We start from the raw sequence: 20,250 nt of genomic DNA, 5'->3' as shown, positions 1-20,250 counted from the left end.
AAATGATAATCTAAAATTGAATTACAATACCTCATTAACTACTCCCCTTGAAAGCAAAATTTATGAGACAATAGTTAACTTGCATTTACATGTCAACCGCAAAGAAGATGAAGACAGAATAATGTTAGAGATTTAGCTTGGACAACAGGAAAAAAAAAAAATCAAGAATACATGCGTAACTGCAAAAGATTATCGTTTCACATTTCATGTTGAAGTAATTGTAAGTTAAGAGACTGGAAAGCCACGTCTAACTTTGCTTGCTCTAAAGCAAGTGTGATCCTTCTATCCCCTTGAAAGCCTCATCCCTTTTACCTTTAAACTGTTACATATGCACGCACAATGTTGCCTTTGTCAGCTATCATTCATAGATAATGTACTCTCGGACCAAATAAGCCTTCTTTCAACTGCCCTCAAATGACTACCATGGTCAGGACACATTTTGCAGGCAACAGCAATATGTCTTTATCATTTATCAGATGTTGATGCCAATTTTTCATTCTTGGAACAAATTTCTGCATTACTTAAATAACTCAGACAACTTGAGAAGCTTCGTAGCAGTTTCTTCATCCTTGTGGATCTCGAACAATTCTTTCTTCGTCCTCTGATCTGGAATACTTTCACTCTGAACCGATTTATGTTTCTTGATTTTCTTTTTCTCAGGTCTTGGATTTGATGATGATGATGATGAAGGTCGTCTTTTATCTCTCTTGGTCACCGGTTGAGAGTTTGGTGGATTACTCATAGTGTCAAGAACAACTTTGCCAAACACAAACCTTATCTCTGAAAGGTGACCTCTCCCAAATAAATAATAGTCTACTTCAAAATCCTTTTTTTCGCTTCTGTAAGAATCAACACTACGGATCAGCACCTTGAAGAGTTTTTCCACATCCTTTCCCGTTTTCCTTGATATAAAAACCTAAGAAAAACAAAGAATTCAGTCAATTGAACCTCTGAACTACTGAAAGCAGCATACACCGACATGGGCATAAATGAAAGATTGCACGGGCAAAAATTACCAAAAAGCAACACATTAAAGTAGACACAGGTGCAATGATTTACAAGGCAGCAGAAACTACCTTAACCTATGAGAATAATACAGGATGGTGTGTGCGTGCGTGTGTGTGAGAAATAGTATAGTATATATATAAAATAGTTATCTCTAACTTCTGAAAGTTGCGACCTTCTAATACCATACAATTTTCACGTTATTACTTGTTTAAATGGCACCAGAGCAACTTGCATTCTCAAAACCCAAAACTGCCAACAAGGTCAGGAGTTCTGGACACAGTGACAATGAAGAATCACAGAAAATCCTAATCATTGAGTGTCCGGACAAGCAAAACAGAACTTGATTTTTTAGTCAAAAATATGAAGATCAAAGTTTCAAATCCTAGCAAAGAAGATATGCATACGTTAACGCACTTACCAAACTAGATCGTGAAGTAGATGGATGTCTAGGGACGGATTGAAGAATATTCTCATTAATCAGAGGAGGTATGGAATCCACCACCAAAGATGCCAACTGAGCGACTGCTCTGGCAATTTCATCATCAGATTTGTACACACAGGACTTTTTTATTTCAGGTGAGAAGCCAACATTCCTTTGTGCTTGTTCTTTTGCAAATTCAACACCTTTTTCCCACTCCCCATGATATAGAACAGAAGCAAGTGCCCACACCACAAGGGCATCTTGAGGGTTATTTACTAATGCCAGGTGAAATGCCAGTAATCCAACCCTGCACCATATAAAAACAACAACATCTCAGATGGAAATCCTTGACTTAAATTCATAACAAATCAACATTAATTCAAGCCTTTGGATTGGTGTATTTAGATTTGAATTTTAGATTTAAAATATTACATTTCAAATCTCACTTTTAGAATTCATGTATTCAAAATCCTTCATTTGGGTAGTTCTAAAAAATTCAAATGAAAAGGAAAGATGAGTTGAGATTTAAAAAGAAACAAAAAAATCGAAAGTTATGAATTTATCTATGTTTTTCAATCGATGAAGGATAAGAAAAGATATGAGAGTCAGAGAGGCATTAATAATAAGAAAACAAGGAGAACGAGATGTGAAGTGATTGGAATTTTAAATCATTAGGGTATAGGAAAAATTTGAAATTACAAAAGAAATGTAATAAGAGATGGATTTTGAATTTGAATCAAATCCAAATCCATAAAATTTTGTTTATCCAAATAAGGGATTTGATCTAAATCCAAATCCAAATCTCCATTAATCCAAACACATCATAAATGCTTCCTCTCTATACTCTTTGTCAGAGGTTTAAGCCTTTTACATGGGGTGTAGAGAGAATAGAGTTGTGATCTCATGTAAACATGGTATCTTTCTTTTTTTCTTTGTTTTCAGGCAACGAGTAAATGATGTTTCCAGTTATGCTGAGTACTGTAAAAGAAAATCTTCCAAGAATAGGATAACCATGGAAATAAAGCAGTTCCAAGATCAAAAGTGCTTTGTCCAGTTCCAAGGAAATCCCTCAGTCTTTGACGCAAAAAAATTCTTTCTTCTTCCTTCCTCAAATACTATGTGTCACTACAATGGCACATTTGTCTGACATCCTCGGTTTAAAACTTTTCTTTCTTCAACCACAGACAATCAGCAGGAATAAAATCTACAGAATATTAAGCAAGTGAAAAGGAAACTACCCACCATATAGTGCAAACAGAAGGTCGATCACAAGCAACTAATTTATCCAAATGGAAGAATAATTTCTGCAAAATTAACTTAAGCAATTGTTAAAGCAATAACAAAACCAAAAAAAAAAAAGTGCTTTTGAAGAAATATTAAACTATAGGTAACTAAACTTAGAAGTTGAAACATCAAATATATGGCATGATTTTGATTTGGAATATAAAAGAACTGATTCAGAGTTTCATAAGATCCCTCAGTGTCAGGTTAATGTACTCATGCTAACACAAATGCAGTCTTTCATCAAATTCACCTCTAGTTCTTAAGATCAAAACCATCAACAACCATGCTTGCAAGGGGGAAGGAAAAAAATATTTCCTCTTAATTATTCCCATAATATTTAGCATTTCTATATGAATTTTGGTTAGTCATCCATGTGAATAACTCTAAGATTACTGAACTTAGTTCACAAATCTACAAAATCTCATTTTAAAGGACAGCTGATTCTAAGATTACAGGGATCTTGTTTAACAAATATTTTGTAAACTTAATTTACCATAAGCATACTGGAAGCTTGAACATCTTGTTTGATAGCCTGTCGGTCTAAGTATGCTGCCTGTAAACAATCAACAAGTAAGAATTTTATGACTCATAGCCTGCCTCAGAAAATAAATGCATGACTACAAGTCAGTAAAACAGCCACTTACATGCAAAGGAAGTAAAAAGTCAAGAAGTTTGAATTTCCAGAGCAAGGACAGGGATGGTTCGGCAGCTCCATAAGAAAGCATATAATTCAATTCCATCATTATTTTACCCTGAAATATGTAGAGAACAGAAAAAGTAAGACGTAAGTAAGAACAATAACTACTTTGACATCCACAGGGTGGCATTTACGAGCTTTCTCTCTTTTTTGCCCCCTTTTTTGCAATACACAATTTTACCTTTTCCAGGTATTGCAATAAAAACTACAACAAAAAGGTTTCTGCATAGCTCAAGAATGAAAATAGCATAGAAGCATACAAGAAAGACCATGACATAAAATAATTATTTTTAAGCCAAATTTAGGCAGCATAACATCATGACTGAATTCCAATTAAAATACCTTGTTCAAGCCCCTAACCAATAAAGAAAATGTCTGAATTGCAGCTGTAATCTCCCCTGATAATGATAAACCTAAACGAGCTGCAATTCTCAAGGCGCGCAAAATTCTTCCTGCGCAGAATTCCTCAAGTAACGTCATATTTATTGGGGATGATGATATATTAGTCATATCATAGTTTATAAGATGTTAATGATACCACCTACCAGGATCTTCCTTGAAAGATAGTTGAGCAGGGATCATGGTTTGCAGCTGAGTCCATATGAATAGGCATTATTATACTCCAGTGTAATTCCAATCATGTTTGGCAGTGATTAACATTCATGCGTGAATCAAACAAAGAGTTACCTTCATAGACCTTAAGTCAGCCAATCCATTGGCAAAGTCGTAGATTTTATGGGCAAAAGGATCGTAAAATAAGCTGTTGTCAAAATAGAAATAAATTCATAAACCATCACATACAAAATTAATCATTGAATGTGAAATGTAATACTTGTTTCTTCAACTTCCTATATCAATGACATACGTCATAACCTGACCTAAAATGGGAAGAGACATTTTCAATGCTGAACTAGTTATCAAAAATTAAAAAATATACATATGTAGAAACGCAGCAGTTTAAAATTTAAAAACTACCTATTGATTGTGAAGTCCCTTTGCAAGGAGTTTTTGCAGAGAATTAAGTCTTTTCCATTGCAGCCTTTTGGCATCAGGGAGGATAAAAAAATATCTCTCTCTTCAGTATGTGTCTGTGCCACTGTCTCAAAACTCGATACCTGGTCCAGTATCCATTTAACCATTTTCTATTTAATTAACTGAAATTACAATAATCATTAAATAGCTGTCAAATGACAAGCACAACAAATCATAAATGCAATGCGAAGATTTAATATATTACAGATTATAGATGATTATAATCAAGTCCGAAAGAATGAACAAACCTCTAAGACAGAACCTTTGATGCGCACAATGCATATTGGAAAATGTCGCCCAACAACCTCAGCACGGCGAAACTTCGTTTTTATCTGTAAGATTTTTTTTTTTTTTTGCCAAATTACTTTTAAAACTCATTAAACACGCACATTATAAAATTTATATAGTTGAAAACTTGGAAAATTGTTTTGCATTGATCTTTGGTAGGAGGCTTGTCCGCATCAGAAGCCAAAACGGAATTTACAAAAAAAAAAAAAAAAAAAAAGACCTTAAGTGTTGGAGTCTTATTTGGAATATTGGTTTTTATTGTAAATGAAGTTACTTAATGACCTGAACAGAAGTCTTGTAGACCATTAATGGAAGGATCAAAAGAAATTTCATTTATACAAACAAGGCTGTTTTGTTAGGGTGTCCTTCAGAAGAGGAAAAAATTCAAAGCACTACTTGGGATCCGACTAAAGACAACACTCCTAGTCCAAATTTTTTTTTTTTGGCGTTCTTTCATAATTGCTGCTATATTGTCAAACGGGATCTTCTAATGGCATTTGGTGAATTTTATTGTAATGGAAAAGTGCAATGTGTTCGAACTCAACCTTTGTAACTTTATTGCCCAAGGATAGGTCTATCAAGGTGAGAGACCATAGACCTATAAGTTTGATCACTAGCATATAGAAGATCATCAAATAGGTTCTCTCTGCTAGGCTTTGACAGCATCTGAGATACAATCTAAAAAAACCAGAGTTTCCTAGTGGCAAATGAATTTGGAGGTGATGTGAAGAAACAAAGAGCTCGTGGTATAATTTTCAAATTGGATTTGAAGAAAACACGTGATAGGGTGTGGGAGGTTTCTTAGTTGTTACTTAAGTTTATTGCTAGGAAAGGTTTTAGTGATAGATGGTGAAGACTGATTTTAGGTTATCTTTCTACTGCTACTTTATTTGTAACTGTTAGATCTTGGTTTCAACATCAAATCAAAGAGGAGTTAAGCAAAGTGATCCCCTCACTTTAGTGGCGGATGTTTGAGCCACACACTTTCTACAGCAATGGGTAAGAGTGTGATTGACAGTCTAACAATTCGGTCAAAGGAGAACATGATCTCCCACTTGCAATTTGTATATGATCCTATCTTAAAGGAAGATGAACACGGCTTCATAAGTGTTCTTTACATTCTTGAGGTTTTCTAGGCCTTGTCAAGTCTGAAGATTGACTTGCCAAAGAGTGATAATACCAGGATAAATGTGGAAAAGTCAGTATTTTTTGTCATGCACTCATGTTGTTTTGGATGGGTGTCAAGTTTTACAATAGCCTCTCATTTAACAAGGTAAAGCTACAGGGGGCAACCACAGGCTGCTAGTTTCTAGGAGCCAGTCATCCAAGAGCTCTGTCAGCATTAGGATAGTTGGAAGAAAGCCCTTTATTCCTTTGGTAGGCATTTCACTTTTATTGAATCTGCTTATCCAGCATACGTATATATTATCTGACACTTAATCCTAGTACGAGAAATTCTTTTGGTCAGGACTATGAGAGGATAACAAAGTTTACCTTGTCAGCAGATAAGCTTGCGGTGGGCCTAATAATGAAGGGGGCTTTGATCAGAATAATTGGTGTCCAAGATATTGCCTTGTCAGGTAAAAGGTTACAGAGTTTTCCTTCAAAGGTAGCTGCTTTATAGCATGAGGTTATTTGGAAAAAGTACAGTTTCATCCAAATGGGTGGGATGCCAACACTGGAGGTAATGTGACTCATGCAAGTCCGGGGAAATTTATTTCACAAGGATATGCTTCTTGTGCGATATCAGTTTCTTTAAAATCAAATTGGGCAATGGTTTGAAGATGAAATTCTCATGACTTTCTTATTCAAAAAATACATTTACTATCCATAAATCTAACGGTTCTTGGAATTTCCTTTTTAAATTGAATGAAAGAACAAATAGTGATCTTTACTCTTGTTTCTTTAATGGATTGAGTCAGTTTCTCTTCTGGTCATGATATGAGATTTTGGAATATTGACCCTTCTAGTACTTTCTCTTGCATGTCTTGCTTTCAGTTCCTTACTCGGGATGTTTTTTTCTTTCAAGTTTATCAATGTAAAAACCACGTATTCACAGAAGAAACCACATTTTTGAATTAATCAACACAAAACAAGCAGGCACTCATTCTCCTACAAGGGAAAGGTTTGTTCTTCATAAGCCAATTTGGAAACCAAAGCTCCTTCTAAGGTAAAATCCTTTGCTTGGACAGCAACCCTTGATAGGATAAACAAAAATGACATGTTGCAGTTTCAACAGCTGCACATGGCTCTTTTCCCCAGACATGATTGTAAAGTAAAGATGTAAGCTAGAAAATTTGCCCCATTTATTCCTTCAATATCCAGCAGCAAGCTACCTTTCAAATAAGCATTTTAGCCTTCTGGAAAAAAGTTAGGTTTGTTCTAGTACTTTGGATCACTTTATCCAAATTCATTTTGTGGAATTTGGTAATGGGAAAGAGATGACACAATTTGTGGGAGCATGTGGTTTATGAGGCTTAAAGGTTGGCCCGGTTGAAGAGGAATGCCCATATTTTCAAGGGAGCGTCCTTGTCTTCAAACATTTTATGGTGAGCATTGTTTATAATTTATATGTCTACTCTTTGGTGATTAGCTCATGCCTGTTTCAAAGGAAATTCCACTTTCAATATGCTAAGATATTGGGCAGTTCTTCTACATTCAATTTTACCTTATTAGGAGTTTGATAGATGTTCTGCTTTTGTGTTCATTTATCTTCTGTTTAAGGACTTCTTATCTTCAATGCTTTGTAATATCCCCTCTTTCTAATACCATTTCATTTTCTGCAAATAAAAAATTGGAATATTATTGCAAAACCTGTTTGAGATTTGCCGTGGTGATGATATCAAAATCTTTCGGAATTCTATTGAGAAGTAAATCTCTCACACATCCACCCACTAAGTATGACTCAAATCCTGCACTTCAAGTAATGATAAATCCGTGTCATTATGAACCAGAAAGGTATTTACATAACAAGAGTTTTAAAGAAAGGCAGTTTTATCTAGAGCGGAACAGAATCAATCAAATAATAAGTCAGATTGGGTATCAATGTCATTGTCAAGAAAGCACTTTCCGTGCAAGCTGTTTGTTTTGGGAGCAACTGAGATCAACCAAGTAAGCTTCTTTTAAGAATAACAGTTAAAGGAATATCCTATAACCTAATCATTCACCAACTGCATGGCTTGAAAAAATTCTTGTAGAGACATGATCCAAACTAGGAGTGTTCAGTCGCCAAGACCAACATAGCGGACAAAATCATTACTAAGTAATGCGCCAGACATGCACAGAAAACATGTTATGCATCCTACAGTTTTATATCTGAAATAATTTGATGGGCCAAATGGGTTATGGAGTAGGACCTATACTAGAAGGGTCAATCCCATTAAGAACTGTGCTAGGAGGAAGGGAAAACAAGTCCTGGAGACCTGGAGAATGGGGAGAATGGGGGCTGAGGGCCAGAATGGGGAGAATTGAGGAGCAGGTAGTGCTGAGGTGTCAAGGTATTAAGGAATAGTGGGAATGGACATGGCAGGGTACCCCCAAAAAAAAAAAAGGTGTGGAAGTGCCAAAGTGGAGGCTGGAGACTCTCGTGGAAACCAGAGTGGGGGAGGCACTGTTCTATTGTTTTTTTCTCGGATTTCTATTTCAGTTCTGTTGCCGTTCAGCTCAACCATGAGCTAATTTTAAATTAATATAGAACCATATCATCTGTTTGCTGCATTCGAGTGCTGAACTTGAGCTTGAGCACAGCGTAATTTAATAAAGGCATGCAGCAGATATAGTAGCACGGGAAAGAGTGCTCTTTCGTTATCATTATCAACAATGGGGGGTGAGAGGATATGTTACAAGCTCCTGCATAATCTGACTTACATTATAGCACTTGACAGTAAAGAGAAAACTGTTACCGCTGCTCTTAAGAAGATTCAGAACAGCCCAAGAGGGGCTTGAAATCATAGAACCAGTTATGCCAAGCCTCTTTGCATCCAACTTCTTCCATTGGGCGATGTTAATGCGGCCTGGATCATTAACCAAAAGAGCAACAGGTATCTTTAACGTGAATGCTTGGACACAAAAATGCCATTAGCTAGTACAAGCAATCAGAAGTAAAACATAGCAGCATCCTTGGACCGATTAACAATATAATGGCATCTGGTTAGTAAGATATAAAGGATGATAAGATGTAAAATCATCCACAACAGAGGAGTGTGACCACAACCACCTATCCCAGTTTTGAACAACTATGGATAATAAAATTCACAAGCAAAACTAGAAGGACAGTAACCTAGGCAAGCTGAATAGTCGATGCTCATTTGTGTGGATAACTTATCTTTCACTGCTCCTTCGGCCATCTTTGAGCTAAACCTCTGCAAGACAGAATTCAGAAGCGGGAAAGATAAGTCACAGAGAATTTGAGAAAATGCCTCGACCAGAAAATACGATATTGTAGAAGCGGTAACCTGTAAGATGATTGATGATCCTAGACGAGATAGGAAGCCACGCTTACTCTTGTTGATTCTGAGAAGAACCGCCATGACAGCGTCAAGAGATCCCCGGCGCCGTAGGTGGTAATTTTTTTCATTTTAGAGCAGCCAAGTTTTTTCGGGGGCCGTACGCACACAAGAGCCCAATATTAGGGGTACGGGTTTTTGGGAACTAGGTGATGCACTCCTCCTCCTGCTCTGTAGGGGGAAAACAAAAACAAGAAAAAGAAAGAAAAATACAACCATCAATCCATAATTTCATTAAATTAAATTTTATTTGTAATTCCTGTAATTCTTTTTTAATATGTGCAGTTTTTATAGTTTTAAAAAATTAAATAATATTTATTTTTTATATCTCTATAATTTTTTTAATATTTAATAGAAATAAAAAATAAAACTCAATAAAATTATAAAGATCAAAGATTATATTGTCTCGAAAAAACACATGCACATATTATAGTATTATTATTATTTTGGTAATAATACTATAGTATTTTTATTATATATATACTCTCTCCATTTAAAAATATAAAATATTTTTTAAAGAGTTGGATATTCAAAAATGTAAGACATTTTTAATCTTTTGAGGTGTAAACATTGTTTTTTTTTCAAAAATGTCCCTATTGATGAATAATTTTATATTTATTGTAGGAGATATTTAATATGGGTAAATATGAAAAGATAGGGTTAATTTAAAAGTAGATAACTACTTTATTGAAAGATGAGATTCGATTAAAAATACTTTATATTTTTTAATAAAGGGAATATATATAATAAAGTTAATTATAAAAACTTTCCTCTTATTTTGAACTAGAAAATAATCTCGTGCATTGCACGAGTAGCAATAAATGATCGATATCGCATTCAAACATTATTTTTAATCATAAATTATATAATAAGAAATAAAACGGTAGAGCATCATAAATATTATTACTAATGTATTTATGAAGTGATAATTGATGATGAAAGTACCAGGGATAGTGGAAGAGAAACAGCAAAAATCTTGGAATGCTTTAAGTATGGCAATGTGAATTTGAACAAAAGGAAGACAAGGGGAATGAATGCATACGAGAGGGATAAGTGATGATTGGGGATAGAGAAGATTTTATTATTAATAATTAGTAATTAAATGAAATGAATTATAAATTATTAAATATCACCCTTATCCATCTTCTTTTATACATTTTTATGTCTAATTATCATTTTGATCTTTATGCAGATTCACATTTTTTGTGAAGATTTATTCGAGACATGATTTTTAGTGGTTATCGTACCTACATTTTTTTTATCATTATTTGTATAAGATATTTTTATACATTTGTTATTCTCCTGCTTTTTCTTCCTTCCTTCCTTCAGCTTCTCTCTCTATTTTTTTATTGTTATTATTATTAGGAATAAAAAAATTTGTTTTAAAATGTATATTTATAATAGACATGAAAAAAATTAAATAAGACTTTATCATTTTTCAGGAGTTTTGAATTTTATCTTTTCACATAAATAATTTAATATTAGTAACTACAATTTAAATATGCTTTCCCCCTTTCCTCCCAAAAGGAAATTTTATTTGTATCCCCTTAAAATTTTAAATATATGTATATTTAAAAATATGAATTTCTTAGATTTTGATTATACAAATAAATTGTATAATATTTATAATTTATAAAACATACTCCACGCATTTATATTTGCTCTTGAAATTGTCACTGCTATTTAAGCATCAAAATTAATTCAAGTTAATTTAGAAATAAAATTGTATCAGCTGGTTTAGAATATATTATCATATATGCTTGGATCATATTTATTTCTTTGCCTATAAAATTTAATTTTAAGTTTAATTTCAATAATAACTTGTATAATATATTGATATTCAATTCACTTTTCTTTTCATACGTCAAATTATACTCGTCTTTACTTAATAATTTATGTTAAACTTTTAGTTCTTTCAAATTCTTATAATTTTAATAAATAAAAAATGTGATCCAAATTCTAAAATTGACTTCTGTGTGATCTTAACATTTTTTTTATAAGGAGAAATTCTATATTAATTAACATAAAATGGCACACAAATAAACTGAATCTTTTCATTTGTTTTTATACACAGGAAATAAAATATTGAATTTCACATGGAACATTAACGTTCATAAAAACTGATTAGGTTCCAAGCATCGCAAAGATATAACACAAATCAAACAAAGAATTAAGCTCTTCACCAAGAAGCCAGGAACGGGGTTTTCTACAATCTTCTTCATTTGAACTGCGTGACTCCTCACTTCGATTGTCTCTAATAATCCATAGGTAAAAAATTAAGGGGGAACGATAAAATAAGGACCATGTAAACTATTAAGAAAATTAAAGAAGTGGCCAGGCAAAGGGTTGCATGACAAAAAATTTTGATCATATTCAAAACCGAAAAAAAAAGGGAATGTGGACTCCAAAGTATTGCAATGATAGTTATAATTGAAAAGTATATTGTGATCAATATAATAATCATGTTCAGAGCAATGACAAAATTCAAAAAGAACGCCAAGATGACATACTTATGCAAAAACCATCCATTTCCAACGCTATTAAAGATTAAAACTTTCCTTGGAATGCAAAAGGATTTCTCTTAATGAAAAGATGACATGCTTATGCAAAAACCATCAATTTCCAACGCTATCAAAGATTTCTCTGACAAAATCATCACTTTCTCCCCCAATTGGGATGCCCAAAAGAGAATTCTATATAGTTGACATGCGAAAAGAGACCTTTACCTAAGATTTTTTCAGTACAACAGAGGGATGCATGTGAGATGAGAAAGGGCAATAAAAAGAAGATAAAAGACAAGTCAGTTCACCCATTTGGGCTACACCTGTTTGGAAATGGATGTAATATACTCCCCGATCCAAGAGCATCTGGAGGAAGGCATCATGATTCAGTCTGTGAGATGTGCGATAACAATTTTTTGTGGGGTGAGGTGGGTGATCGAGGAAAGCCCACCTTCTAAATTTGAATGGTATCTACAAGCACAAAGACCATGCGGGTTTGGGGTTTAAACACGTGGAAGAAATGAATGCAGCATGTGGTGCTAAATGGGAGTGACTTTCATAAATAATTGCTTTGTTGTACTCTCTTCATCTTAAATTATAAGATATTTTTAAAAAAATTTATATATCTCAAAATATAAGACGTTTTGGATAGATTAAAATTTTATTAAATGTACTAATTTTAATATTATTATTTCTCTTTCTATAATTAATTTTCACCTCTTCTTTTTCAATGTATTAAATGATGAGTATTTTAAAAAGTTTATATTTTTATTTTGAAAAGATAAAGTTGTTAATTGTATTTAATAAAATTTATTAGTATGTAAAATTTTGTATAAAAATATTTTATAATTTAAAGCGGAAGAAATACCAAGTAATCTAGAATTTGAAGGTAAATGAATGGACAAACAGATATGGTGCTTGGGATTTAAAACTTGAATGATAATTGATCATGTTGGGAATCAAGGGCTTAGAGATTGATACATTGGAAGTAGAAACGTAAAAATTGAATGCATTAAGAGAGGTGAAGAAATAAAGATTCTATTGAAAATTGAAATTACAAGTGGATGGAAACGAAGTGATAGGAGCACGGTAATCAATAATTGAAAATGATAAAAGGATTTTGAAAAAAAAAAAAAGAAAACGATAGAGGAATTAAGTTAGACTGATGATTGAAAATATGACAATAATTTAATCGATCAATTTGACTAATAAGATAAAAATGTGATGCTGACAAATTTTATAATATGATAACAAATTTAATTGATACTTTATTTTTCCCCTGAAAATGTGACAATGAATTTAAAAAAAAAACACTTTTCTTTCACTAAGATTTGAGGACATAAATTAATCAATTAAGTTTTACTGACTAAGATTTGAGGATAAAAAATATGCTCAAAATATTTTATAACGAAAAAATTACATTGCATGAACTTCTTTTCTATTTTTAGAACTTAATTTTCATTTTCATTCCCCTTCCGTTGACTTTTTTTAATTAAATTACTCTTTCATAACATAATTTTCTAACTTGTTTTAATAAATAAACTAGACATGTAAAATACGAAGAAAGAATTAAACCACCCCAATATAATATTTTGTTAGTTTGTTCGATCTTTCTATGAGATATTGTTAACCACTTTTATGAGATTAAGAAATTAAAAAGATAATTGAAAAGTGGTTAAATGTAAAAAAAAAATTACAACTTTTCAAAACTACCTTCAATTGACGTAGTTCATTGGATAAAAGAAAAAGAGGAAATAAAAAGCTATTAATTAAGCAGAAAGCAAAAGAGGCGATAACATTTTTTTAAAAAATGCATCATGAATAATGAATGTTTTATTCGATTTTGGAAAAAAATTATTTCATTGACAATCATGAATTAATGAATAAGATCGTGTTAATAAGATTAAATAGGACTACATGGAGTAAGAATTTAAGACATATGGAGGGATTTGAACGAATTTGGATTCCATAAGTGTCATAAATACACTCACTTAATATATGTCTCAAATATAATAGTTGAATTTTATCAGTATTTAAAAATAATTAATATAAATTTCCTTTCAAATCAAATTGTTGTTGTGCCTGTTTGAATTTACAATCAAAATCAATTAATTGTATGAAACCACATTTTGACAAAAATTCCTCAAATACTTATGTTACATGTTAAAATCAAGTATGAATTTAAAATCATGCTTTCTCAAAAATATCTAAACACCTATTATACATGTTAAAATTAATTATGAATTTAAAACTATAATTTTCTTCAAAATATCTAAACATCTATGATTATGTCAAAATCAATTATAAACCAAAAAATATTATTTATAAAATGATTTATATGATTTTTAAATAAAACTTTAGAAATGTATGGTTGAAAAAATTGAATTAAAAAGAAAATAGTAATGGCTCATGAAATAACCATGGTTTTTGGTTGATAATTGATTTTGACATGTATAGGAGCGTTTGGATATATTTTTACAAAAATATGGTTTTATCTTATTTTAATTCTGATTTTTGATTTTGCTTTTCAATTATACTCTTCAATTTGATTAAAATCAATCTTATAAATCAATTATATATCATATAACATAATCAATTATATTGATTAATTTTTTTCATAATCAATTATATCTAATTAAAATTCAAACACAAATATCACTTACAAGTGAGTGTGCTCAAGAACTCTAGACTTGAACAAACTTAAAAGTGAGTCTATTGGCAACTTGAATAGGGAAGCAGCAATTGATGCAAAGATTCGTTAGTCACGCAGAGGTCAAATTGGGGTGCGCCGAAAAACCGCCTCAAGCATATAAAAAAATTATATTTTTTTCTTTTGAATGAGTTTTTCCCCCTTTGCATTATTTGGTGTAGTTTCTCTCCATTGTGAGTACGAGACGCAATTATGCGAGGATAATGTGGCGAGAGACTGATAGTTTGGAATAAAGACGAAAAGCACAGGAGCGTGCGAAACGTGCTGTTGATAGGGAAAGTGATTGTAGACAAGAATTTGAATCAATCATCAACGATTGATATGTTTTCCCAAAAAAAAAAAAGAAAGCCTATAGAATTCACTCGTGTAAGTTGGATTCTGTTGAAAAGAGTAAGCAGATTTCATGAGGAAGGCCATGGTTGATTTGCAGCCAATTCTTGAATATACAGGAATGGCAACGATCAAATCGTGTTTAAGGAAACATATTTCGCATTTGATCCCTAGTGGATCCAACTGCATCAAGGGCCTTGCTTGGAAGTCAAATTGACGTGGTAAAGATCTGCAGAATCCGATCTACGATGGAAGAATGTTGAGACGCTATGCATAAATTCATGTGTTCAATAGATCTGATGGTTTGTCCACTGGTATCTAGTTTTTTGTTAGATGAACAAAAGCAAAGTTTGGATATGGGTGAAATATGAGAAGCTTTACAACTTTTGCTTGAGATGCGGATACATTGGTGTGCGGTTGCCAAGCTACTGCAATGGCCCAAGATTGAATGAAGGCATTTGTTATGAGAAAACAAGGATGGTTTAGAGTGTGACTGTGCAAAAGTCCATTAGTACTATTAGATCTAGTCCAACTTGAGATAATCTGGTCTAGTTTGATCTAAATAACAATTAGTTTTTTAGGACTGAAAAGATCAAAAAGATTAAAATTTTCTCTTTGAGTTGGATTGAACAAGAAATCGAGCATTTGGACCATTTGGTCTAGTATAGTCATATAGATTTATTTAATATAATTGTAATTTATTTATTAATTATTATTACAATAAGTTAATTTATAATGATAAATGGTAATTTTTTGTATTTTATTCTTGCAAAGTCATGAATATTGAGCAAAATTTCAACAATAATCGGCCTTGATCTTCTCCTTTTATTAGTGAAATTTGTTATTAACTTGATATAATAGACTTTGAATATATTAAAGGTTGTTTAATTTAAATATTTCGTATTGTACCTAAAATACTTTTTGTTATTGTTGCAGATTATTGTGAATTTATAATTATTGTTGTTGTGATAAATCGCATGACTATAAAATAATTTTATTATGTTGAAGTAAATTACTGCCTCTCATAGATGAAAAAAAACAAAGTGAGATGCTGGACAAGATCGGGACCAGTCTCCTATTAATATTGGACCAATCCGGTCTTGTTCAACTTTGAGTTATACCAAGACTAGAACAGACTATAGGTTGACTAACTCAATCCTTTTCATAACAAGGATCATACTTTGGGTTATGTCAAAATCCTATCAGGCCAGTCATTTAAACAGCCATAGTTTGGAGGGAGACAGGAGTTGGGGAGGAGAAGAAAAGGAAGGAAGATAAACAAAAATGAAAAATAAATGTCTCAAATTCAAAATACAGAGAAAGTAACAGAAAACAATATTAAAGAGTGAGGGAGATGATATGAAAATAAAAATATATAATATACAGGCTATTCAAACTATGAATTTATGGCATTCTTGGATTGACATGGTTTTGAATTTAGATCAATTCTCTCATTTAGATAAACAAGATTTTATGTACACATTTTACTTGTAATTTTCAAGGCCTATTATACCCTTATCATTTAAAATTTCAATCATTTCAAATACCGTATTCTTTTTGTGCTTTTATTATTGATGCATTTATAACTCTCATATCTTTTTTTTATCTCTCATCAATTAAGAATATAAATACATTCATCACTTTCGTTTTTTTCATTTTCACTTTGAATCTAAACTTATCTTTCTCCTTCATTTGAATTTTTTAAAAATTATTCAAACAAAGGATTTTGAATGCATGAATTTTAAATGTAAAATTTGAAATGCATGATTTTGAATATGAAATTTAAATCTAAATTCACAAATCCAAACGCAACCTTAGTGAAAACATAAATATTAGTCATTATATTTTTGATGTTTCAAATTTTTCTTGTTTTTTTTTTGTATTCAATGTTAGTCGTTCTATTTTTAAATATTATTAGAGTGATGGTGACATAACATAGACAATGTCAAATTATCGTTTGCCTAACTAATTATGTTAAATTTTATGTTAAATGTTAAAATAAGGATGGGGTGGCCACTTAATTAGTGAATAAAAAAGGAAGGGTGGAGGCAACAGAAGCACCATACATGAAACCTCAAACCATTTAGCTTGGTTGAAAAAATTGACTTGGGAATTTAATGCATGAAGGTAAAAGGCAAATAGCTTGATCCTCTAAGATATCACTTTCTCACACTAACCAGCATTGTATCACCAAAATTATCTTCATGGTGAAGTGATCATCAACTTGTTTATCTTTTATCTATCTATCTATCTACCACCACCACCACCACCATCATATATTCAAATCTTGTGAGTTTTAACTTTATATTTCATGTCTTAGTTATAAAATTTTTACCTTATTGTTATCGTCATTAACAATTGATAATATCCTATCCACCTCGATTCTATGAATAACTGTTGGTGAAAAATAATTATATTTAATGGAACATATGCTTATTTATAAATTAAGCATAAAACACTTGTTGTCTAGCCACTTTGACATGAAGGATATGGGTGAAGCCTCCTTTGTTTTTGGGATACAGATTCATCGTGATGGATCTCGCGGTGTTCTTAGTTTATCATAGACCACATATATTGAGCGGGTACTTAAGAAATTTAGAATAGATTCATGTTCTCCCTCACATGCTCCTGTTCAAAAAGGTGAACTATTGTCAGAGTTACAGTGTCCTAAGGATGATAAGAAGAGGGCTGAAATGAGAAAGATAACATACGCTTTCGCTGTTGGTAGCTTTTTGTATGTTTAAGTATGTACTCGACTAGATATACCCTTTGCCATTAGAGTGTTATGTCAATAATTAAATGATTCAGGTCTAAATCATTAAAAAGTTGTTAAGAAAGTTACGAGGTATCTTTAAAGTATAAAGAATTATATGTTGACCTACAGAAGGTTAAATTCTCTTGAGGTTGTTGGGTGTTCTGATTATGACTTTAAGGAATCAAAAGATCTTGAAATTGTTAACTTTTTAAATTCAGATTTTTCCTCCTATCTGGATAATCGTAAGTCCACGACCGACTACATTTTTATGTTGTCTGGAGGAGCTGTTTCTTGAAAAAGTGTGAAACAAATACTTATATAGCAATTTAATCTATGGAAGTTAAGTATATTGCTTATTTTGAGACTACACCTCAAGCTATATGGCTGAGAAAGTTGATATCTGGCATGTACCTAGTTGAGTCAATATCACGTCCTCTAACAATTTATTGTGATAACAAATCTACAGTATAGTGTGCCAATGATCATAGAAATTCTAGCCGTACAAAGCATTTTGATATCAAAATTATGTTTGCGAAAGTTGCTGAGTCTCAAACCCGTGTGGTACACATTCCTGGCACGCATATACTTGCAAATTCGCTGACCAAGGGCTTACTTGTAGAAGTTTTTCAAGATCATATAACTTATATGGGTATTGTAAATTCTTTTGATGCCCTGGTTTAATAGAAGTTTGAGAATATTTTATATTAAAATTTCTTTTTAGGCTTTGTTTTATTCTGTGAGTTATGTTTAGTTCAGTTAGATGCATATATAGCATTTGTATTTTCATAGAATTCAATGATTATGTTGTGATACATTATGCATGTCACTCATTTTCCTATAGGAATCAGTGATTTATATTGTTATCTTATTGAGCTGTGTTGGAATAAAATTTTACATTTTATTCAGATTATGAGACATTATATCACTTGTTTTTTCATAGGATCCAACAATTTTGTGAAGTTTCATTTTTTAAATTTTGTTTGTGGCTTGTTTATACAACTTGCTTAATTAATACAATCCAAGTGGAACATTATTGGAATATTTATGGATTTACATTAATTAATAAGTCCAAACAGATTAGTCTTTATGATCTTGTGTGAACCGTGATAAGTGAACCACACAAGTGAACCTAATTGACAGAGGCCCAACCTACAACCCAATAGCTGTCAGTTATTCTCGATTTCTTAACTGACTAAGTCAGAGATAATAAAATATAATTAATTAATTATTTAATAAAGCAGTTATTGGTCTGATCCTTATAAGTCAATTAGTTGATAGCCACTAAAGACACACGATACATTTTCATTCTACTCCATTATCTCTATACTATCTGAAGATTTTGGGATTCAATGGATTGTGCGTCTGTCTACATTCGAAGTAATCGAGGTGTTTCTAATAAGCAGTCATGAATTCTTCAGGTGCGCACATGTTACTCTATTATATCTTATTCAATCATATATGAATTGAAATATTAGATATAACATCCTTGGCCAAAAAAAAAAAAGACAAACCAATGAAAATTTCACTCTTCTGCCGTGCTTATTTTTTATCAAGCTTTAAATTCATTATTTTATATTTTATCTTACCCTATAATTGATGAGACTTCGCATTTTTTATGCTATATGATTAACGGTTATAGTAATTTCAAGTGTCTTGTTTTTCAGGGTATATTGCAATTTAAATTTAAATCCTTTGTTATCTTATCTCACCATTTAACTCATACTAATAACTTCTCACCTCTCCACAATTCTCATTACCAATTATATTTAAATTTATCTTAGCCTTTACAATAACCAATTTTGGCTTCACAAATTACACGATACTTCATGTTTTTTATGCTATGTTCAATTATTATAGTAATTTCATTTTTTTTTTGTGAAACCTTAGTCGATGAGACTTCGCATTTTTTATACTATATGATCAATGGTTATAACAATTCCAAGTGTCTTATTTTTTAGAGTATATAGCAATTTAAATTTAAATTGAAATCCATTATTATCTTATCTCACCATCTAATACTAATAACTTCTTCTCACCTCTCTACAATTTTCATTTCCAGTTATATTTAAATTTATCTTAGCCTTCACAATTCCCAATTTCGCCGTTACAAATTACACAAGACTTCACATTTTTCATGCTATAATAAATTATTGTAGTAATTGCAAATATATTTTTTTCGGTGAAAATGAGCATATTGATCTTTAAACTATAGATGCATAAGCGTCTCAGATCCACACTTTATGTTTTATATAATGTTTCTCTTTAATTTTTAAAAATAATGATGTATAAAATTTATTATTTATTAAAATTAACTTTGATCATTAGTTAATCAAAAAATAATTTTAAAAATTACAAAAAATGATTATTGTCTATAGTTTTTTTTATTTTTTATTGCAATTTTTAAACCCTTTTATTTTTCAAGGCAGCAATTTAAATTTAAATGCATTATTATTTTATCTCATTGTTTGGCTTATTAGTGCTAATAATTTCTCCTCACCCCTTTACAATTCCCAACTAGATTTAAATTTATCTTAGCCTTTACTGTTTCTAATTTTGCCTTTAAAAAATTAGAACTACAATTTACAATGCAGTGCAGTACATAATGTTTGAGATTGTACTTCATATCATATAGAGTACATCACTATTCCATAGAATCAATCAATTAAACTTCGGAAGTTTCATGCTGTTGCGATATAAATATTACATCTTCTCTTTTTTA

At 31.6% G+C, this 20,250-nt stretch overlaps 1 protein-coding gene across 1 annotated transcript; it reads right to left on the bottom strand.

The window, feature by feature from the left end:
• On the bottom strand, positions 1-9,348 carry LOC129311486 (uncharacterized). Its single transcript, XM_054953816.1, has 14 exons — positions 9,185-9,348; positions 9,010-9,091; positions 8,633-8,743; positions 7,545-7,642; positions 4,691-4,774; positions 4,386-4,525; positions 4,098-4,170; positions 3,956-4,001; positions 3,753-3,862; positions 3,358-3,465; positions 3,207-3,266; positions 2,672-2,733; positions 1,427-1,736; positions 1-916 (listed from the first exon to the last, which is right to left on the bottom strand). Exons 1-14 carry the CDS (start codon positions 9,257-9,259, stop codon positions 518-520), a joined length of 1,758 nt encoding a protein of 585 aa, XP_054809791.1. The 5' UTR covers positions 9,260-9,348; the 3' UTR covers positions 1-517.
• Positions 9,349-20,250: the final 10,902 nt, after the last annotated feature.

The sequence above is a fragment of the Prosopis cineraria genome, unplaced genomic scaffold, assembly GCF_029017545.1.
Source record: "Prosopis cineraria cultivar Desert tree isolate PC_DT_omini unplaced genomic scaffold, ASM2901754v1 PC5, whole genome shotgun sequence".
NCBI lineage: Eukaryota > Viridiplantae > Streptophyta > Magnoliopsida > Fabales > Fabaceae > Prosopis > Prosopis cineraria.
Note: the sequence above shows the minus strand (reverse complement) of the source record. Positions and strands in the feature narration are given on the sequence as shown.

Coding starts and splice junctions, on each gene's coding strand:
- LOC129311486 (XM_054953816.1), bottom strand. CDS start 9,259: ATGGCGGTTCTTCTCAGAATCAACAAGAGTAAGCGTGGCTTCCTATCT. Junction 3,466..3,752: donor TGGTTAGGGGCTTGAACAAG/GTATTTTAATTG, acceptor TACATATTTCAG/GGTAAAATAATGATGGAATT. Junction 1,737..2,671: donor CCTTCTGTTTGCACTATATG/GTGGGTAGTTTC, acceptor TATATGGTGCAG/GGTTGGATTACTGGCATTTC.